The sequence below is a fragment of the Anneissia japonica genome, unplaced genomic scaffold, assembly GCF_011630105.1.
Source record: "Anneissia japonica isolate Jap-2015-1 unplaced genomic scaffold, ASM1163010v1 scaffold287963_len587249_cov193, whole genome shotgun sequence".
In the NCBI taxonomy this organism is placed as follows: Eukaryota; Metazoa; Echinodermata; class Crinoidea; order Comatulida; family Comatulidae; genus Anneissia; species Anneissia japonica.
Window position 1 is genome coordinate 84,529 of NW_022750702.1, and position 24,097 is coordinate 108,625.

The 24,097-nt window shown below is 33.0% G+C and overlaps 2 protein-coding genes across 2 annotated transcripts; one reads left to right on the top strand and one right to left on the bottom strand.

Moving 5' to 3' along the window:
• The first annotated feature begins 1,949 nt into the window (after nt 1–1,949).
• On the top strand, nt 1,950–7,176 carry LOC117121486 (myb/SANT-like DNA-binding domain-containing protein 3). The gene is made up of 3 exons (XM_033266684.1): nt 1,950–2,090; nt 3,244–3,396; nt 4,174–7,176. The coding sequence occupies exon 3, from the start codon at nt 4,209–4,211 to the stop codon at nt 5,508–5,510; it is 1,302 nt and encodes a 433-aa protein (XP_033122575.1). The 5' UTR covers nt 1,950–2,090; nt 3,244–3,396; nt 4,174–4,208; the 3' UTR covers nt 5,511–7,176.
• Nucleotides 7,177–8,150: 974 nt separating this feature from the next.
• LOC117121487 (tetraspanin-7-like) lies at nt 8,151–23,364 on the bottom strand. The gene is made up of 7 exons (XM_033266685.1): nt 23,146–23,364; nt 22,091–22,279; nt 19,569–19,643; nt 18,370–18,465; nt 16,835–17,026; nt 10,982–11,065; nt 8,151–10,113 (listed from the first exon to the last, which is right to left on the bottom strand). Exons 1-7 carry the CDS (start codon nt 23,221–23,223, stop codon nt 10,045–10,047), a joined length of 783 nt encoding a protein of 260 aa, XP_033122576.1. The 5' UTR covers nt 23,224–23,364; the 3' UTR covers nt 8,151–10,044.
• Nucleotides 23,365–24,097: the final 733 nt, after the last annotated feature.

A 24,097-nucleotide genomic window follows, 5' to 3' on the forward strand; every position in this document is an offset into this window, starting at 1 on the left:
TAGGTAATCGCACAGAGTGTTATTTTTACGTGTTTTCAGATTAGTAAAACTTTAAAAATGCATTCAGGCCAAGATATTCAATAGTATATTAAGCACAAATAAATAAAATATATATTTATAATAAATTATTTAATTCCAATATACAGTAATTCGTATAAATAATTTACTTTCAAACTTCAAATATCAAACTATTATAGAGGGCGGTATGCATATTTTATTTTTGTTGTGTCAAAGTTCAACGTGAGAGAAACAAAACTACAAGAGGGATTTAAAAACACGTTTTTTCGAGGTTCTGATCAATTGTTTTTTCTTTCAAACATTTATTTTATTGTTAAAAAATTTATAGTCTCGTATTTCTAGTAATTTTTAGGAAGTATATATAAAATGAACTAGGGCCTAGGCAGGCCCCGGGGGGCCCAGGCTAAGCCTACCTCTAGGCCAAACCAACCATCCATGCATCCAGACAAGCTACTTACAATCTAGGCTAGGCTACGTAGGCCTAGGCCTACTGATAGGCTCCTGCCGAGTTATCCTGCCTGGTGGTTGTGGCCCTGAGGGAGTACCAAGTAGGTTGGCGCTAATGCACTTTTGCACTTCAACTTAACAATAACATGGCGAAACTTGAGTTTGGTTAGGGTTTAGGGTGGAGTACTAAAAAAAGTGCATTAGCTAGCGCCGCGGCTAGGCTTATTATAGCCGGGCCTCGGATAACTGAACTAGGCTAGGAGAGTGAAGCAGGTACTGGCCTGCGCGGGAAATGTATCCTCCGCACAAAAATTTGGCCTACTAATCTGCCCGCGCATTTTGTGAAATAAGGGCCAATTTCCATGCAGGTTTTGCCAAAAATTTAATCTTTAAAAAAAAATCATAAACAATGTATTAATTCATGCAGTATTTACGATTCCGCGCACCTTTTCCTAGCTATTATCCATCTTTATAATATATCTTCCAATCATGCAATTAAATACTTTACAGTATGGTCAACGTACAGTAACCTATTTATTATTGTGTTGGATCTGTCCCGACTCATAAGACTGCATCAATATCAGCAGAATACTACACATATTAACACAGTACTCTTTAACGAGATGGGAGGGGTCGTGCTGAAGCCTACACGCGGCGGCCCTGTTAAAACCAACGCTTTGGTGAACCGATTCAGCACATCTAGTCCAAATCTGCGACAACACCACCACAGTCAACCTGTACACATAAAAGATGTACCTTCAACTGCATTCTGCAGACGTTTGGTTGAAGACAGCTCTTCCACAGTGATTTTGGACTTCAACGAAGATGAGAGCAATGATAAATCATGTTGGAATGTCATACAACACTGCCCATAAGCAGTTAAAATATTTAATTATATTTAAGACCATTTATCTTTGATTTCTAATAATAATTATATATATATACAGTATATATGCTGTCTCTTATACACATCTTATTGACATAATCACCAAAATAGTCAATATTTCAAGATGAGACCTAAAACCAACGCTTTGGTGAACCGATTCAGCACATCTAGTCCAAATCTGCGACAACACCACCACAGTCAACCTGTACACATAAAAGATGTACCTTCAACTGCAATCTGCAGACGTTTGGTTGAAGACAGCTCTTCCACAGTGATTTTGGACTTCAACGAATGAACAAGATGAGAGCAATGATAAATCATGTTGGAATGTCATACAACACTGCCCATAAGCAGTTCAAATATTTAATTATATTTAAGACCATTTATCTTTGATTTCTAATAATAATAATTATATATATACAGTATATATATATATATATATATATATATATATATATATTATACACACAAAATTTAATAAATAAAAAAGACATTAAATTAGTAAAATTATATTCTTTTTTAGGCAGTCTTTAAACATAGTCAAGGACTTTGCCTCCATTCCAGTATATTACAGTATTATTTTATATTTATTCAACAGAAAGAAGAATTTAGCGAAGATACAATATCTACTGTTTAGTGTAATGCAAACTCTTTGCGTTGTAATTGTATGGACAAAGAATGCCAAGTAAAGTAGATCCATGCCAGTCAAAAGCGTGTGACATTCAAAAATGTTTGCAAGGTAAAAAGACATTTGAACTACCTACCATATTTATTTGAATAAATGCCCCAAGAATAAACTCCCCTCCCCCTTGCATAAATTCCCCCTCCCGAACCTCATTTGTTATAGATGCCTCCCTTGAATACACACCCTCTAAATGACAAAACTAATGAAAGTGTCAACACATTCTATTAATGTTCTACTCCAGTAGAATTACATTGTTTTCTAACCTGGTTGGGATCAATAAGTCTTTATGATCACGCAATAACATATTTTGACTGTAATAATGTATTGTAGTTCCACATTTACAGTGAAAGGCGTGTATATTTGAGTAAAATATGTTTATCCATTTACACCAACAAAGTAAACGCCTCCCTTGAATAAACGTCTCCTCAAAAACCCTTCTTAACAATCAACACCCCTGAGGAATTATTCAAATAAATATGGTATTTTACATGCTCTTCTTTGTCGGAAGCGGTTTGGTGCAGCGCCGCAGCAGGAACGGTTTGGTTCAAGGTTGAGGTTTCAATCCCTTACTGTGCATTTCGCTTTTGCCCCCCTGTGCAAGGCACCTTATCAGCATTGCTTCTCTCCACCCAGGAGCATAAATGGGTAGCTGGTGGGGTTGCCTGCTCCTGCGCTGATTATAAGTAGCAACACTTAAGCATGTGGACACAATGACCAGGCAAAAAACTGTGCTTTATAACCGCAAGGAAGAGGCGCATTATAGATGCCTATACTAGTACCAGTACATTAATTTCAAGGCAGCGGCTGGCGTAATAAAAATAAAGAAAAACTTTTATTTTTTTCTGAAATTTTCATTCTTTTGTGATGGTGGATGCACTAATTGGCCAAAAATAATATTTTATTTTTATTGGAAATGATCATTATTGGCAGATGGCGGGTATGCTAAACAAGGTATAGAAAAGTCTTACCTGATCACTTTAAAATGACAAAAATTGTTCAGTTTCTCTACGCACTTGGGGCTTAGCCCTTATGATGCCTGCATGAGAATTAACAGACAGTTTTTCTCCCTGAATCCTTAAGCCACCACTGGGAACACATGTCAAAACTATGCAGACCATTTGTGCAGAAATACAGTCATTATATTTTTCATACTGGATGTTGATGAAAATCACAGGTTTTAATCCTAATTTTCTTATCTTGTCCTCAGCTAACAACTACAAAGAAGAAGCTTGCGAGCAGGTAATTAATGCGATGATCAAATGCTGTGAAAAATATCAATCCAATCAGTCTGTTGTGTGCTCCGGGTTTAGGAAAAACCAAAAGCAATGAACCGTCTGCTTAAGCACTGAAGATCAAAAAGGTAATTAAAAGTATAAATTATGAGTCAAAAAGTAAACAATTTTTATTGAGTAACACTCTGATGATGGGACACTTCCATAGAGCAGCTTCACTCAGAGAGAGCAGCTTAGCTCATTCAGCTGCACTGGTGGTGACCCTTGAGTGTGCGCTGAACTGTGGAGATCTTTTGGTCCTTGATTCAATCCTACCTGCTGCTCTCCTTGTGTTCAGTTGGCTGAAATACAAGTTTTAATAGCACACCGTTTTTTGTATTCAATATGGCCCATGTGTATGTTAAGAAATGGTACACTCTTTGGAAAAGAAAGAGTAGGGATTGTCTCCTGGTGTACTGCCCAGTCACCACCAGAAAGACCCCTCTGAAAATAATTCTTCTTCAGACTTTTGTGGGTTATTTTTAGTGTTTACACTAAATATATCCAATCCACTTTTACAGTGTTTTCCCGAAGCCATTTAACTGTCAATTTTACCGGTAAAAGTAACTGGCCAACCGGTAAAAATGTTGAAATTGTAAAATAATAAAACCACTGATTAGGCCACCCACTCAAAAGGAGTAACGCCTCACACTGTGTGCATGGCTGAATTTTTAGGGACAAATTTACCAGCAAAACTGTTTCAATTGGGAGAACACTGCTTTAGATTGTGAACAGATCATAATCCCTGTAGATTGCAAATTCTTTGTGTAAACAGTCCAAGGATCGTGATCATAAGCAACACAAGAAAGTTTGGTAATAGCGGGCTGTGTGTACAGTTTATTGATTGAAATTTCATATTTTTGCAGATAAATTTCCAATTGCTGAGTATAATATACTAGACATGGATCCCACACTTAAATGTGATCCCAGGAGGAATGCATTCACCTTAATGGAGAAGGAGTATTTAGTTGACTTGGTTGAAGAACACAAACAAATTTTGGACCCACTGATTCGCTACAATGACTCAATGACCGTATTTAAACGGAAACAGTCTTGGAAATTAATCGAGAAGAGGTACAACGACAAGTTCAAAGAAAATCCAAGGGATATTGATCAGCTCAAGCGAATGTGGTCAAAGATAAAAGTACAGGTTAAGAAACACATGAATGTGGCAAGGAATGAAGATAATGTGTGGACCCTAGCGAGGGCGATGTTTCACAAGCATGTGCGTAATGTGAGGGATGACAGTCAGAAGAAAGACGTCAACCTTGAATCAATAGTTGCGCAGATATCCGCAAGGAAGGATCTTGTATCGAGCCACACTGAATCTGAAACAAACGGCTCGCAGCATGAGAACAGCACTCCACATACAAATGTGTCTTCAGATGATGATTTGATAGTTCTGAATGTCACAGAAAATCGTTCTAAGCCTCCTGCAAACAAAGCTGGCCAAAGTAACCCAGAGGTGGTATTGAACAGCGAACCTGTAGCAAATGCAATTATACCAGTGACCTATCCAACAGCTAGCCAGGATAAGAACAATTATGTGTGTACCCAGCAGGGGGAGGCTGTGCCAACAGATAGAACACCAAATCAATTTTCAAATACAAACTATCAGAACACAGTTGAATGTAATGGCATAAACACAGACAATTACCAAAGTCAACAGATTCCCAGTACTGATCATTTGACTCCATTTGAATACTGTCATGACCTTTCAACCTCAAAATCGTTAGAGAACACGGGGGAATATTCACTTTGGCACAATATCCACTCCCTTGATGATAGGTTAACTCAGGAAGACTCGCTATCAGATACTAGAGGTGCGAATATCCGAAACAAGATCTCCAGACGTCGCCCGCATGGATTAGGGACCGATTGTTACATCAGCAGAGGTAGGGTTACAAAAGCTAGACGTGATGGTTATAGGCATCGTTTCTTAAAGCGTAATGGAAATCGCCTGATGCAAAATGATATACGGATTGGCAAAAGATTAAGCCAACGAGAAGAGGATGAGAGGTATGAAGAAGGTGAAGGAGACAATCAATTGAAAGAGAAAGACTTTTTAAGTGAGAGTTCGTACAGGAAGCGAGTACTTGAGCTTGCCGAGGAAGAGCACGCTGAGAAGATGCGTGTTTTGAAATTGAAATGCGAGGTGCTTGAGTTACAAAAACGCGAGCTGGAGAGCAAGTTGCAAAAATGATATGCTGTAAGATAACATCATTGGTTTTATTTGCATTGTAGTGCTGTTGGTAAACTAAGCATGGAGAGACTATCCACTGCTCTTTTCCAGAGTGTAATTTTTAGATGCACATGAGCCATGTTATAAAGAGAACTAGTTAACCACAGAAGTTTGGCTCACTCTACGATTACCTACAGAATGCATGAGTGATGAGGTGTGCGCAACATAACGTTTCAATGACAATCCACTCAGTCAGCAGACGGCGTTACGTCATCAAGCGCTCACAGAGAGCACATACAGGTTCATCGGTCGACGGTTGTCGATGCAGTGTATGCTTTAAATGTTTCTTCCATAAGACAGTGCGCTGTAACCAGTATTCTGGAACAGTAGCTTTATAATATAACTAGGGTCAATATGACAATACAGTAGTTGAGCACAATCAGTACACAGGTGGTAAAGCAAGACTTTCTTACCTTGTAATAATAATAATACCTTGATTGAGAAAACAATTTTTTCCATCCAAGGATAGTTTAAAGGTTTTCTATCACAAGGTATAAACAGGTTCGCCTTGCCACTACTTTTAACTACTGTGTTATATCCTTTCATCTGAAATGTATGGAAAGGTAGCTCTAAAAGGTACAACATAAGTTGTTAACATAAATACGTTTCTGTATTACGTAAATTGTTCTCTGTTCTTTTGTATCATTCATTAAAATGGTATTATTCTTGTCATGAAGTTTTCTCATTTTTTTCATTACTGCTAAATTATGACGTATTAAAATTTACTTACCGGTAGACAAGCCTTTTTTAAACATTTGTATATTGTTGTATAGTGTCAGACAATATTTGGATTCAATGTGTTGCCTGAAGCCCAATTGAGCCAAAATTTCAAAAATCTAGAGTATAATTTTTGTTTGTGGAAAAATTAAAAGTTTTTTTCAAGGAGATCAAACTATTTTTATTATGTCAAACAGCTACTTTTCTGGCTTTAATTATTAAAGACCATACAGTACCTTAACAGGTGTCTAGAAAACTGAGATCTCAGTTTTAGAAAACTCAGATATCTTAGATTTCAAGAACTAGAAAACCCAGATCTTTAGTTAACAGACCATTTTTTGGAGGGAAATTTTAACTAAAACAGGAAGTTATAAATACAGGGGAATTTCCACTGGACCCCCTCTAAGTTCAGTGGTGAATCTAGGAGTTTGGAAAAGGGGGAGGGGACATGAAGGTGAAATGGGGGTTCAATGATTAGGTGCTACTTTAACCATGGAGACCTCTGGCCCAGTGCCATTTTACAATTCAAGATGTTCTGGGATGAGTGGTGGTTGGCAGTGAACCTAAGGCAGTAATCATGTACAGTAGCAATAAATACATCATAGACATTTTTTTCTACCAGGTTCAAGCTTATTCTCATGTTGCAGAGATAGCCAAACATACAGTACATAAGATACTATATAGCCTAAGATGACAAAAGTCAATTTCTGTAAGTGTGATTCTAACAGTAAACATAATCATAATCAAAATTCCTAATCCTAATCACAATCACTGGTCACACAAATTATCTTTAAACACTTTGAAAGGAATGTTTGTTTTTTTTAAAACATTTTACTGTCTATTTATTTGTAATTGTAAGGTATACATGTAAAGAATTTTAATAAAAGTCTTGTTTTAATTTTGAATGTCAGGTCTTTCTTAACAAATTTTGTCAGTTATCAGTATTTATAAACAATGATCTATATATATTTTTTTAATTACTGTGTAATAAGCCAGGATTTGAACCAGGCCCCTTAAGCCTCCTACAGTATATGTGTGCTCAACCAACTGCATCACAGCAGATATGTTATATCAAAATTTTCCTTTTGTCTTTTTAAAAGTTTATTTCAAATTTCATATCACTGACTACTTATTTTTGTTTGCTTTGCTGTCTGCTATACTTTAGTGGTTTGTTATATTTCTACCTTGATAGTCTGGTATTGTCTGGCTTTAGTTTGATTTGTTTCATATTGGCTGGCCAAAATCCATTGTGTGTTAGTTAACATGTTGTTTTTTGTGGCCAGCTAAAGTCCTGTTGTATTAGGGCCGTGACTATTAAGCTCTTTATGTCGGCTGCTTCCAAGTCTGCCATTACCACAACTTGGCTGGCTTTGCTATGCTGATGTTACTTTTTGTGGCAGGCTAGAGTTTTTATTGTGTGGGCCTTGGCAACCTTATGTCAACTTGAGCAGATTGTTCCGGCTTATCTCATTACAACACTTGGTGAGGTTACTTCCTTTAATAATTCCTGAGCATGTAGTGTTTTAACAACCTGCTTATGTACACCTCAGAACTTGAGCTGCATTTTGCTAAGAAATAAATCATATTTTATTTATTAAAACAATGTAATTAAAATCAAATTAGTATCAATTTATAAAACACAATTTAGTAACTATTTTATAATTATATTATCTCATTTAATTATTCATTATTTGATAACATCTATACATACAGTATATGTACTGTATACATAATAATAATTATTTAATTTTCCTAAATTGTTTCTGTGATTTCTTAATATTTTTGCTGTTTATTTCTGAACATTACACCAGTCTTTGGAATTGTGTAGTACTTTATTTCATTTAAAAAGGCAATTTTAAATTCTTCAAAAGAGTATAATGATTATTTATTTTTTTTCATTTCTTTATTTCAAAATCACACTCGCAGTGAAACACTGAATTGCGGCAATAGTAATTAAATGAATTAATGAAATGTTAATTTTTCAGCATAGATACGTTTCAACCTTCAAAAAAATTTATTTATTTATAAGGAGTTACAAACTCATTTCCTTTCAGTCTAAATTACTGACAAAACTAACAAATATCAATGAAACATGAAATAGTACTACGTTTTGAAATTCATATTCATAAAATATCATTAAAGTTACAGTTCTTTTAGGGGTTGTTCACAATTATCAACATTTTCAAAAGTGTACAACAGTACTCTTTCAGTACCCCCTCCCTCTCCTCTGAAAGTGAACAAAAATACGTTAATTTTGCAAAACCATTCTCCATTTTTTTGTGACGTCAACTAAAGCAATGTACTTGGTTGCTTAAAAATGAATATTACTGTATATCCATGATTACATCATAATTTTACCATTACTCTACGTATTGCATGTTATTTTAAATCAACATTTTATGCATATGTAAGAGTGTGCACATGTACTGTTGGCACACTTGTGAAAATGGTGATAATGTTAAACGACCCCTTGATAAAAAAAGATGTGATTATACTGGTATCTGTGATCAAGTAAAATGAAAGTTGTCCTTTTTGTGTTCGTTCCAAATTTATTTTATCGAGGAAATCATCATCTCAATTTTAAAAAGAAAACCAATATAAAGAAGAAGCATTTTAATATTTTAATTAATTCAGTTACGATATTTGTAAGTACAGCATAATTAAAGGTTAAATTAAAACTTATGTAGTCATATAATTAATTTAAATGTGAAATAGTACTACATTTTCAAAGTTCATATTCATAAAATCTCCTTAAAGTTATAGTACTTTTTTAATAGTAAAAGATGTGATTTGCAATCCTACAGGTAATCTGTGATCAACAACCAAACTGAAAGTTGTTCACGTTTCCGTTGCCTTTAAGAATGTTTTGATCAAGAAAATCATCTCAATTTTAAAATATAAACAAATATGTAGAAGAAACATTCTAATATTTTAATTAATTAAATCATTTACGATATTTGTATAAGTACAGCATAATTGAAGATCAAATTATAACTTATGTAGTTACACATTTATTTATAATAAAAAGCTGGTGACCCCTTAAGTTATGATCACAAATATAAAAGAATGTTTAAAGATTTGTATGTCAACAACTTTAGACATCAAAAAGACATAGAATGCAAATTTTGGCATTTTTTCTGGCATAATATATTTAAAGAACACAATAGAAAGGGGAAGATTGACAGAATGCAACTGGTAGGGGAATAGTGCAATTGCTGTACAGTACGGAAAATGATTGAAGTATTACCAAAGCTGTACACAGTGCAGTATATCTATTTACAGGGTCACAAGGTCAAATGCACTACAAATATCTATGCCTACAAATTGTACAGAAAAAGGTCCAGAAAACTGAATTTTACATATTTTACTGTTGTTCATCAGCCAAGTTTAGCGCCCTCTATTGACAGACAGCTTAAAATACAATACAGTATTACTAATTAATTAAAAAACATTCACAAGACAAATACTAGAAGCTACAATCTATCTATTAATATAATAATATTTTATTATCTTTAAATAGTTTTATCTTGTGTCTATGTAAGGTATATACACAATGTTTAATTCTTTGTGATAATATAGTATTAAACACTTTTCAATTGAGTGAAAAAAATTTTTTCAGTTTCATCGCAAAGTACTCATTTCTTAGGTTTGTTTTAAGTGATTAGGCCAACAAAGTGAAATTTTGAAGTACAAACATTATTTATTATACATAAAGTATATTTCATACATAAAATCTTTGCCATTCCTGTAATGAAATTACAGGATGGGAGGACGCTTCTCAAACCATCTCATATTTGTTCATGTTGATCATGCGAGCCAAACAGCAAGTCAGAAAAACACCAAAGCCCTGAGGAAAAAATTTTTAAAGTTTACTAGAAGAAAACCTGAATGTGATGGAGGAAAATTCTCAATGGTTAATTGTATCAACCTTTATCTTCAACTTCATCCTACACTTTTCATACCATTAACCACTGCTTGGCCATTCTGTGGCAAACCAATGTACAGTAACATAAAATTTTCACTTTCCGAGAAAAATTGTCGTACCCTTCTGAAATTTTTCATGACTACTGTGTATATATATATATATCATATGCATTATTTTGCTTGTGCATACATCGTTGTTAGGATTATTGATATGAAAACACCATTAACCAGTTGATTTTGCTGAATACCATTCCAAGGCAAAAAACAACATATCTTCATTATAGATACATTGTTTTGCAGTTACGTCATTTTATCACGGAAAATTACTGGTTTTTAAGTTTTGTGCTTAAAGATAAGTGGTGCTATCTCTGAAATGACTCGTCATTGAGACATGAAATTTTTACAGCTAATTCAGCAGTTTTTAATATACTGTACACCCAAATGGTATTATCTCAAAATCAACAAAAATGTGAGTTATGTTGCCTTGCCTCTGGACGGCCATGCAGCAGGCCCAGAAAAGTATTTTGTGCAATTTATTTTCTGTGATATACAGTTGGACATTATTTATTCATTGGTATGGACAAGTTATTGACATTTTTGTGGTTTAGGTGTATGAACCTGTTTATGACAGTAGCTTATCAATGGTGAATGATCATGTATTTTTATAGCACCTTCCACAGAAAAAACCGTCTCAAGGCGCTTTTATTTGTATCGACAGGGAAGGGCTGGGGGTGCAGTTTTTTTTTGACAACATAAGTATGCATCTTTATTGATTGAGGGATTAGGCTTACCTGGAAGAAAGCGAATCCTAGAGCACTGCCACCAATCACTGCAAAGTTACTTGCTAGAAATTTATTCACTTTAGAATAACAACCCTGATGAAGAAATATTTGAAGTTAAAGTCTTTGAACTCATGGTTATTATTGGTATATCTCACACTGAATACTGTACCGGTAAATCAAATCTAATTCAATTCAGATTAAACTACCATATACATTCGAACATATACTCCAGGGCGTTCATTGTTGAGAAGGGTTTTTGAGGTGGTGTTTATTTGAGGGAAGCCTTTATGTTTTTTTTAGTGTAAATGGATACGTATATAGTAGTAACGCCCCTTAGTTTCACTGTAAATGTGGTACTACAACACATAATTACCATCAAAATGTGTTATTATGTGGTCACAAAGACTTATTAATCCCATCCAGGTTTAGAGAAATGTAATTCTGCTGGAGAACAACATTAATAGAACGTTTGCGAATGGTGTTTCCATTAGATTCGTTTAGTCATTTATTTGGGTGTTTATTTAAGAAAAAAAAAATTAAGCCCTGTGGTGCTTTTTGCAAGGGAGACTCTAGAGGGGGCGTTTATTCAAAGCGGGGTGTTTATTTGAATAAATACGGTATATTACATAAAATATTGTTAAACCAATAAATCAAACTTTTGAAAAATGGAAAATTCTTTTTCCACTGGGAAAAAACATGCAACAATATTAAAATGTCATTGTAAAAACATGATAATACACCAAAAGAACTATGAATATGAACTATTTGCTTAAATTTAAAATTAATAATTATTTTGATATTTAAAAATTTGTTTAAAACATATAAAATATTTAAAATTTGTAGTGCAAGCTGAATAGCATGAATCGTTTTCGTTTGGCATTTTGGTTGAAGACATGTACTGCGTTGTATAATTACAATTGAATCTCAGTATCTACTGTATCGTGTCGAGTATGTGGAACATATAATCAAAGAGTATAAATAGAACAAGAGAGCAAAGTCCCGTTCGTAAAAACGTCATGCCTGTGTAGGACGCCAACTAACGGTTGTATATTCTTTTTATTACCCAGTCAGCGCTGCGCAGCGCGGTAGAAGTACGCCCGCTATAAACTCAGTAAGCAGAAAACAAAAGCACAGTATCTTGTGGAGAACAGATAAACAGACAAACCTACAGTGCGCGGTGCAGTACATCTAGATGTGTATAAGAGATATATTTTATTATTTCAGTGACATTCAATTATACAGTAACTAGATTGTCGTTTTTTTAATGAGCACATCATTATTATTACACTAATAGATTCAACCTTTCATAGCATCCCCTGGGTGAGTAAAGAGCATAATTAAATATACAATCTATTAATGACAAAGCAGGACAAAAACGGAAACCTACACAATACTATTTCAACTTGCAGTTCGTTAAAGATATTGTGTATATATATACAGTCTCCTGTAAAAGCAGGATATTGAATTTCTATTCCAAAGGATCAAATTTAATTATGTTTGAATATCTTATAATCTTACAAATCTTTTAATTTTATGAAATAGTACAATTTCAATTTGTGTACCTTTTAATTGGCAAGGAAAAAATCTTCGTTCTAATTTCTTGCTAATTTAATACTTAAATAAAAATAATTCAAAAGTGATATTTATTGTTCCTCATTAACAATACTACTCTATAAATATTCATTTATCAAAAATAACAAATTGAAGTGGTTAACATTATTCTTATTCTAAGAATATTTGTATTTGTTTTTAAATGAATTTTAAAATAATTAAATCTGTGAACATTTTTTAAAAATATATGTAGTTTATAATTATACACAGTATATTCAAGGTCTTTTATTTATAAAAAATATAAATGTAATACAATCACTAAGAAGAGTTAAAATTTTATAAACTGTACAGTGCAAAAATTCAGAACATCCACAACAAATTACATAAAAAGAACAAGCAAGACATTAAAAGGCAAGTAACAATGGATAAAAAAGCACAGTACAGTACATAAAACCTAATTAAACTACCTTAAAAAAACATAAAATTATAAATCAATTAAAAAAAATTAAACATTTAAAAAATATGTGAATAATAGGAGCTTATCAAGAACACGTTATTGGACATGAAAAAAAATTATTAAAAAAATTAACATAAAATCAGCAAAACCTTAAATTTACAGTAATATTCAGTTCAATTCTAGCTGCGGTTAATCCACTGCTACATGACAAAAGGCCTTTTTATTAATTATATTAATTATTTAAGTCACCATAGGGAAAAATATGAGCATTAATGCATGTAGGCCCACTTGTTTTTGAAGAAATTTGCAAATAATCCGCAAAACCAGTAAACAGGATATTACCATTAATATCCACAGCGCAATATGCATTATAAAAAATATACAGCAGGGAATCTGACGTACTGAACACATACAGACAGACACAAGACATAACTAAATCCAGAATCATGTGACAATAAATGAAGTACAGACGCTGATGGGGTTCCTGCTGAGTAAGTAATCTAAGTTCTTATGACACATTCCTTATGACACATTTATTAAGCCTATATTTTTTGGCTGATTCTACAAAGAAAATATCCAGATCTCTCTGCTCTTTTGTTAAGAAACATGCATTACCTTATATACATTTAGATACATCTAATTCAAGTAATACAATTTTATAATTTTTTTTTTATACCATTAAAAGCATGATAAAAATGAGGTGGTCTAAAAAAAAGCAATGTGGTACTATTTGTCTGGTAAAGAACAATTAAATATTTTGTGGGTTAAAACATTCTGATACCAATTTTCCATGTTGGACAGACACCCCAGTTGGTGCTTGTGTTTCTCACTTTTGTCTGCCTTGGCAAACCTGGAATTTGTGGTTGTTTTTTCCGCCTTTTCTGTGTTCGTTTGCTATTCTTGTTTCTCGTTTGTTCTTTAATAAATTTTGATTGAATTCTTTGTAGTTTTGTTTTATTTTACTACTTTATGCTTGATTTTCATACGATGAATAAAAAGTATAGCTGCGTTAGTCTGTACAGTATAGAACAGTATAAAGTAAATAACAGCAGCACTTTTGAGACTAACAATATACAATTTATTCTCTAGCTTTCGTCCACACAGTGGACTTCATCAGGAGACTGTACAAATTGTTAGTCTCAAAAGTGCTGCTGTTATTTACTTTATATTGATTTTTATATGTAAATTGCCAAATAAATAAAATACATAAATAAACCAATAAAAATATTTATGTATAGTCACATGATCAACCTCCACAGACCAACAATGTTCTACAATCTTAACAACTATGAAATAAATCATAATTGGACACAACCTGATAAACACAGCAGTGAGGAAACCCAACAGTGAGGTCAGATTGGAGGTTAGATGTTGTCATTACTCAGCAGGTCCTAAACCACATGCTTTAATCATGACCTGAATGAATGATAAGTACATTGTTTGGATTTGCCAGTGCAAGAGATATTTTGAAAGGTATATAAAACAACTGAGTAACTTTTCCCTTATGCAAATAGAGACATCAGTATTTCCATGGTAATGCAGCTACCTATTTCCATGGTAATGCAGCTACCAACACCATTACATGTATTGTAAAATTTTGTTATACAGGAGCAATAAAAAATGAAATTTGAATTTCTTGCCCTACTTTGTGTGACCATGTTTTCATCAAACTCATGGATCCAACATGGTCCACATCATCATTATTATTAAATCATCATAATTATTATTATTATCATCATTATTATCATTCCCATCATTATCATACTCATCATCATAACCATTGTTACCACCACCATCATCATTATCATTATCACTGTCATAATCATCACCTATATCATTGGTATCATCATTACTACCATCATCGTTACCTATCATTATTTATCATTATTATTAACATCATCATCATCATCTTAACTTTCATCATTGTCATCAACACACCATCATCATCACATCATCATCCATCACATCATCATCACCTCATCTCCATCATCACTTTTCATTATCATGATAATCTATCACCTCATCATCATCATCACCTCATCATCATCACCATTTATTTCACTACCACCATAATCTTTATATCAGTGATCCATCATCATTTATGGAATATACACTTTTTTTTGTAAGAACCAGTAAAATTTTGCCCAGGCTCAGTGTTCTTATTTTTTGGCCAATTTCAGGCTCAAAATGTTCTTATTTTGTTCTTATGTTACACATTTTTCAAACATAGAAAATCATTATGGTACAGCAGTATACACTGTACTGGAATGCAGGTAAAAGTGGCCCTGGAAAAAATGGCCTGAAAAAAAAAGCCACTAAAAAAATGTCACCAGAAAAAAGGCCCTGGTAAAAATGGCCCCAAATGACAAGTAGGTACACCTCCTGTATTGGGCCTTACATAATCACACCTACTGCACATAAGGTACATATATATTATTTTGGTTTTTCTATTTTTATAAAAAAAAAAATCTCATTGGACATTTTACCTCAGCCTCAATTTGCTCTCATTTTGTTCTTAATTTCTAAGTAATTTCAGCCTCAATGTAAAAAATACTGTAATATAGCAAAAAACAAATCCTGAACTCTATGACCTCATAACTTGCAAGACAAGCAACCGGATCAATGTGGGATTTGTTTTCCGTCATCATGTTGTTGTTCACTGCTGTCTACTATATTAATCCTACTCTATGCTCTGAATTCTCAGATAACAAAACTACAGTCTGAACCCAATGTATATGTACAGTAGGCCTATAGAATACACTATTCTAACAGCAACAAACAGTATTAATAATGGCTTTATATACACTATTTCTTAAAATAATTGAAATATTTTTTAGTTCACCACTGAAAATATTATGTTTCAAAAGCTGAGTAAATATTGTGACTCTACATTAAAAGTGTAAATTATAATTACATTTTTAAAAAATTCAAAATAATATAGAATAATGCTTTTAACAGCAGCACACAGTTATAGTAATGGATATTTTATACACATATTCTAATATTTTTTAAAAGGAATCAAAATATTTTTTAACTCACCACTAAAAATATTATCTTTCAAAAACTGAAGAAAATATTTTAAATCTGAACTAAAAGCATAAATTAAAATTAATTTTTTTTTTATATTTAAAATTTTAAAATGCTTTTTGCTCACTACTTACATTTGACTACAAAGCAATATTCAGAATAATCAGTTATAACACCCACCATGCACATTTATATGTGGAATGCAAACGTGTCAAATTATTTTGTGAGATTGGAAATTATTAAGCAGTGTCTAATGTATGCTTACACTGCCTTGAGGAAGGAAGATTTGAGTTTCGTTTGAAGTAGAATGTAATACATTAGTATAAACTACCACATCAGTTGAGCTTGTTCAAATTCATCGACAATAAAATGTTTATATGATTAATATAATTTTAACAATTTAAAATACTAATAATAATAATAATTCATACTAATATATAATAATCAATTTTTTCATAATTCATTTCCTCTCATTGTCAAGGATGATGGCATTAGGCATAAATGATAAATACTGAATTTATAAATTTAAAATAATTAGCAATTAAATTTTGTGAAAATCCCAGGATTCATTCTAGGTTCGAATCCTGAAAAATTCCCGATTTTTTTTTAGATTTACAAGTACCACAGTTAATGAAGACATGGGCACAGGCTGGGTGGGGGAAGGGGTACTCATCCCTACCCCTATGGAGGCGAATCAGTTCTACTAAGTGAGTTCAATTTATACTATTAAAAATTGACCATTCAGTTTTCATTTTAGTTCTGCATTCTCAATTTTTACAGTAGTTTAATATTACCTCATGAAATAAATAAATTAATGTTCTACTCACTTCGGCATACATAGTCTTATTGGCAGCATCTACTCTGATAGGTTTATGGTCTTTCGCGCGTTTCTCACAAAGTTCACGATGAACGTCCTCATTACAGCAGCTCCACGGTAAAGTTGAGTTGCCATGGGAATCTGACCAGTTTGTTCCATCTTCAAACCAATCAGTATAATTATCTGTGCCACAACATTCCAACTGAAACACGATTTTGAAATTATAATGGGATTATAAAAGAAAATGATTTATCATAATTTATTTATTATACAACAAGATACAAGAAGAGATTTGGCGCAACAGGAATGGTTTGTGCACTTCACTTGTGTCCTTGAGCAAGGAACTTATCTGCATTGCTTCTCTCCACCCAGGAGTATAAATGGGTACCTGGTGGGGTTGCTTGATACTGCAACCAATGGCAGTAATACTTATAAAAGTGTGTGAACCTAATGGCAGGGAAAATAAAATGCGTCTTAACCTATAAGAAAGGTGCTACATAAATACTAAGTGATAGAAACAATTTTAAAAATTATTCATTTAAAAAAAATGTTGTCATACAAAATAATTCATAGAATATTAAAACATGATAACTATGCTTTTTTGTATTTCATGTCCACGTAGATAAAATTAATATTAAATATTCCAGCTTTTTAGTGTATATCCTGGAAGCATTCATGCAATGCAATGTTCAAATTCTGATTTATTAACTGCATATAAACCTCCCTTTGTCTACATTATTTTCATACAAGAATGTCTTTATTCTATAGGTATTTAATTTTCTTACACATGATTATAGGATCTGTCAAAGAGAAGAACAGGGGGAAGATGAGTCTATTCACTGGAGCAGGAATTCGGATTATGTGAATTTATTTTTTAGAAGTGATTTACTTGCTGTGTGTGAAAGACTTTATTCTGTACTTAATTTTTTATTAAACCAAAGCAAAATGGTGTATTATAAAGGTCTGTTTTTATGTATGCCTTTTTCTATATATAAGAAATGAAAAGACATTTTTTATACTTATTCTTTTATTTTATTTTTATTTATTCAACTTCACACTAGCAACATACAATAAATTACAATAAGATAAAGTTGCCAGTGAAGGAAAAAAGCCAACATTATAAGCATCTCTGATAGCAGCCAATCCCGAATTACACAGGTAACAAGAGAAAAAAACCGATATAAAGTTTTAAAATGTTACAACTAAAATCATTCCTGATGATGACATAATTAATGTCGAAATATTGAATCCCGACATGATGGCCTGCATTTCAATACTTGGAGTATGTATTATACTATCTTATCTGAGATTAATCAGTGGACTTTCGGTAAAATGGAAACATACACATAAAATAACAAACATTTCTCAATTTTAAGATACTTTCAGAAATTCATAAAATACTTTCCGGAATTATATTTTGACGTCTGAAATAAATTATGAATTATAATAAGAAAAAAGTGGGATGAGAGAAGTCATTGAATTTTTCCTCCCCTACACTAGGCCTACACAAGGCCTCCCTTGCTATTTGCCACTTTGATTTCTTACCCTTGACTGTAGTTTATCAAGGTAGTGATCTTGCTCTGTTCTGTCTGTGTAGTCATCAATTGCAGATTCAAGTCCATTACGAAAGCTCTCCTGAAGCTAGTTATAAACAAAATAGAATGATTAATTGCTGTGCAATAGGTAAAATATAATCTGATCATGGAAGTGAGCAATCTTGCCCATGATGGCTCCATACCCACATAGGATCTTTCTGACCCAGGAGGACAGTACCTGCAAGGGTCCTGTTTTATGTTACAGATTATTAATTAAACAATTAGATAATTATCTGACTTGATAAAGGGTTACGCCCGAAAGATCTCGTCTATTTTCTTAATAAATTTTGAGGCAAATCTGTAATTTTTTTTTGTTAGGTTAGGGTTAGGGTTAGGGTTAGTGTTAGGGTTAGAGTTAGGGTTTGGGTTAGGGTTAGAGTTAGAGTTTGGGTTAGGGTTAGGTAAAGTGAGATATGCTGAAACAAAGACTATTCCATTGAAGGTTTGAAGTTTTTCGGAAAAGTACTCGAAATATGATGGCTAACAACACAAGTAAAAAGTAACCTCCCATATTTTGAATTTATCACCATTAATTATTATAAATAATTACTATTTAATTATCATCACCATTACCATCACCACTAACCCACCATCGTCATTATCATAATCAGGTATCATCATCACCTCAGCCCTCACCACCACTACCGCAACATATCAACATCACCCTTCGCTGTCACGGCTGTTGTCGTCGTCATCATCATCATAATCATCATCACCATCACAACCACCACCATCACACTATCAAAACCTCACTTCAAATGGAATTATTAGATATCCATAATCAATAGCTACAGTACTAATGCCGTAGCCAGCTATTGGGACAGTCCCACACAATTTTTCTAATGGGTCCACAAAGAATGGGTCCACATTTTTAAAAATGGGTCCAAATTATGTAATTTAATGCACAAAATGAGTCCACTTTTGAAAAATGGGTCCAGATTTCTCATATTTAGCTTACAATGGAAAAATTTAAGAAAATGGGTCCACATTTTTGCATAAAATGGGTCCACATTGTTTGAATTTACGCGTAAAGTGGGTCCACCCTGATATTGTCCCACACTATTTGAAAATCCTGGCTACAGCGTTGCACCGTACATCTCCACTCTCCCTACCCTCATCCCTCTGCCCTATCCCCTCTTGTCAACTTACTGGGGAGCGGTACAAAAACCCACAAATTCCAGCTGATAGTAATGATACAAATACCATAAAAGTTAAAACTCCAAACTATAAAAAAAAAAAGAAAAAAAGAAATACAATATAATTATTATACATCTACTTCAATAAATCAATTTACAGTATATTTCATCATCAATTTTATTATGTTATTACTATTATCATACATAAATATTATAAAACATTAATGTATAATTCATACATGTATATTTACAAAAATAATGATGGCTAAAATCAACTATTTTGTTTGCCCAGATATACAGTAGTGAATTCAGTAATAAATAATTACAAAATATATAAAACAGCAATGATCACAAAGGAAAATGTTTCATACAAACATTGATAATAACTTTTAAAAATACATATATAAGGGATTAAAATTCTAAGCCTTTTATGAAAACAATGGAATTTTTTAATATTGTACAGTATTTTATAAATCTATTAAAATAAACTTTATTATTAAATGCAATATGATGATAATATTGCATAAAACTATGTTTTCAATGACTTTCTTAAATGGTTCTCCTTTAAGTGCCACACAGAAAGTACAGTACAGTATGGTCATGTAAAAATATATGAAAAAAAACCACCAAGCACTTAGTTACCATATGGTACCAAGGTCCATATTGTATGATGGTCAATGAAAATCTGGCAAAGATATGAAGTTTATCAATACACACCTACAGTGAAATATAACACTCTGCAGGTCTACAAATACATACGTACAGTATGAAATATTATAAAACCTAGCGTCATTATGTATGGTTGTAATTTGCGTTCAAAACTTAGCGGAAGTGAGCAAAGATTTGAGGAAACAATCATTTAAATGCGAAAATTATGTGCCATACATAAAAACAAAGGTCACATCTTAGAGGGTGGCCATACGTAACAAAATGATGCATACAAATAGGGATAGAGGACATGCTTATAATTTCCTTGCAAATAATGCAATTCAGGTTACAGGTGAGTTAGGTTCAATCCTGGTGAGTGAGTACTTAGTCTTTATACATCTGTCAATTTTAGAATCAAAGCGTTTCTCCTGAGGGTCTATTAGTGCAGGATGTCCCTGTCTAATTCACATTACTTTAGCTTTCTTCCTGCTCAGCATAGAAGGTTTCCTTCCTTCACTCACAATCACATTGATTATCATATTATTTAATTCTTTTTTTCATTTATTATAGCGCATACAATTTTTAGACTTCACTATTAATTCTAACAAATTCAAATGATACTTAAGAAAATTTATTCAGTAATATTTTTATTCATTTAATACTGAAATTAATGGGAACATGTTGGCTGCCAGCAATGAGTATGTTCACCCACAGGGTGTTGCTGAGGGCGCCAGGGACAAGTATACTCGTCAAAATCGGGGTAACATTCTAGCGTTTATAACTTGCTTGTTATCACATTGTAGAACCACAGACTCAACGACTGGTAGTTCGGGGAAGATATACCTAGACGATAACGTACAAATGACGTATGTATGTTTGTTATACAGTATGTGTTATGTTGCCGGTTGTCACTCGAGCGGTATCTGACTAAATAAAATTTCAAAATTTATGTTTGTACATGTACAGTAAACTTGTTTTGGCACACAGGAAGGAACCTTAAAATAAGGTCAAGCAGTCAACGTTTCAAGTGCCTTAAACATAAAATAAATAAAATCACAATTTTAAATAAAATTATTCAATTTATTTTTATTTAGAAAGAACTGTTTATAGTTTTATGAATTGTATATTATCATCTTCTTGAATTTCATGACTTTTTTTTCTATACTGATTTTTTTGTATTTAACTCATTAGTGGGCATAAAAATTGGTCGGAGGGCTAAAGTAAATTTTTAATTTAACACCGAGGGCCGCACCAAAACTTTGATGTTTCCAGTGTGATTCCAAAAACCTCCAAGCATTGCTTTTACAAAACTTCATTCCCAGTTTTAATATTACATTTTACGGATAATCGGTGTTGGGCCGTAAAAAACAAGGTGTTTTCTAGCCAACGTTGCTTGGTGGGCGACACGCATAGGGTTTTTTTATTCATTTTCGCGGGGCGCAAAAAAATTGCTGTCAGGCCGCACTTTGCCTACCTGTGATTTAACTCTTCATTTCAATCAGGTGTTGTATTTTGAGTATTTTAAAACCAATTAAATAAATAAATAATATATAAATAAATCAATGAAAATAATGAATAATAATGAAATTACCATATAATATATAAAGGTAAACATGAGTAGAATGGTGATAATATGTTCAAATAAGATAGTAAAATATAATATTACATAGAAAAGTAAAAATTATAACATTGAAAAACATCACATGAGTGGGATGACAATCTGAGTAAATACATAAGTTGGATGGTAAAAATATAACATGGCTAGGAAAGACAACAATTATAGCAAGATGTACAATAATTTTGACAACTCTATTAAGAAATATATTAAATATATTTAAGCAAGCTGATATAAATTAAATATATGTGAATTTATAATTCTTATCTCACCACTTGAAGCAACCAGGCATAATTCCTCCAGGTGGCGCACAAACCAATGATGCCGGACGCAAACATGAACACACCAGTACCAATAAGGACATAGGGAACTTGCGAATAATCCGATGTTGATAACGCCAAGTACATTTTTAACTCAATCACGCCCCACAGACCAATCACAAGCATTGTTAATCCCATAATCTGTGATGGAAAGAACATTAGAAATTTTAATTAATTAATTCTGTGCTATATTCACCAGAAAAACTAAATTCACCAAATTAATTAAGGTGGGCATACATGCCCACAAATTAAATCTATATATATATATATATATATTATATGTATATAGGTTTATATGTTAAACCTAAAATATAAATTCTTAAATTTTTGTATGTTCTTAAGTTTTTAATTTTAGTTTTTTTATACACACATTTGAAGAGGCAACTGACAGTAATACATTTTACTCTTTTGGCAATATTATCATGTTGGTATATATTTTTTCTTGTTTCTCTTGTGTTTTTCATGTTTTCTCGACAAATTAAATGAAATGTATTTTTAATTTTTTGTTAATTATGGTTTAGGAAAACTATAGCCTACCCCTCTGAGTAAAAAAGAAATTAAATGAAAAGCTATACATTCAAAATTATAAATTTACATTCCATTGCATTAATTTTCCTTATCACGAACGAATACAGTATGAAACAGTTGGGAGATTTATAATTACTCTATACAGATGGTTAAAAAGTAAAGGTCTGGCCAATATAGGGAAACAAATAGATCCCAGGCGCTAAGTAAAATAATTTTACAATTAAAAGTTTTAAAATATAAATTGAGTGGCACAATAATGATCATATAGCATGTTGTCCTCTATGGTTACCTCCTAACGCTTCTAATAAACGATCATTATCCATCGTAAGAAATCTGACGTGTTCTGTGCTTTCTACGACCTCTATGATGAAAACAAAATGCTACGTTGCAGAAGATGAAGGGCGAACACACAGACTGTGTTAAGACGACGAACTTAAAAATAGTTACTCACGATCGCTTCCGATTCTCAATTTACTTACCATAAAAACCAGCGTAAAGAACGTCAACAGAAGCTGCACCAACCTCATGGTCGCTGTAGTCTGCATTCTTTTCCCCATGGTGATACCAGAGTAATTCCACCTAAAAGTATCTTTTGGAACTCCCAACAAAACTCGAAAACTTTTTGACACCGAGTACAATGGACGGAGAACGAACGTAAAACGAAAAAACCTCGTCTGTAAGTCTGTCCCTTTTTAATTTTATGCTTGGGAATTGTGGTCAACCTATTCTACTGAGGGCGCTATATGTAAATTTATTTATCTATTTCTGCATTTTCTGGAGCAGTCCAATCACATATAAGTACAGTACTATGGTAATGGTAATGGTTGGAGACTTATATAGCGCAAAGTACATGGTCTTTATGCGCAAAACAAGGAAAAACAAGAAAAAACAAAGCTATCCTAGGCTACACAAAAACTAAACGTCAGAAGAGACAGTCTATTGCAGAAGAGCCAACACCATTGCGATCGTTTTCCTGCAATTTGAGACCATTGGCAATTAAGCAGCAGTTGGAAAGATCACAACTCACAGATGCTCTAATAGTGTTGGGTAACTAAATAGCCTATCAAAAATATGAAAAAACAAAATAAAAAATTACAAGGTTTGAAAAAACGGTACGGTAAAGTATTATACTTTAATTGATGTTTACGAAAAGTAGATGCTTAACACTTTTTAATGTTCATTAACAGCGTTTTGGGAATCAATAATTTCTCTTTTTTTTTTTCTTTCCTTTTTGTATAGGGATGGGGGGTGGTGGTAATGTAAATGTATATCCTGATTATAACAATATCTAGCTCTGCAATATGCGCCCAGTACCATTTTCCAGCCCGTTATAGTTGCAGTGGCGTAACGACGAGTCATGGGGCCCGGGGCCTAAAAAATGTTGGGCCCCTTGCATATCAGCAGTGGTGTATCCCGGGAGTGCACACCCTC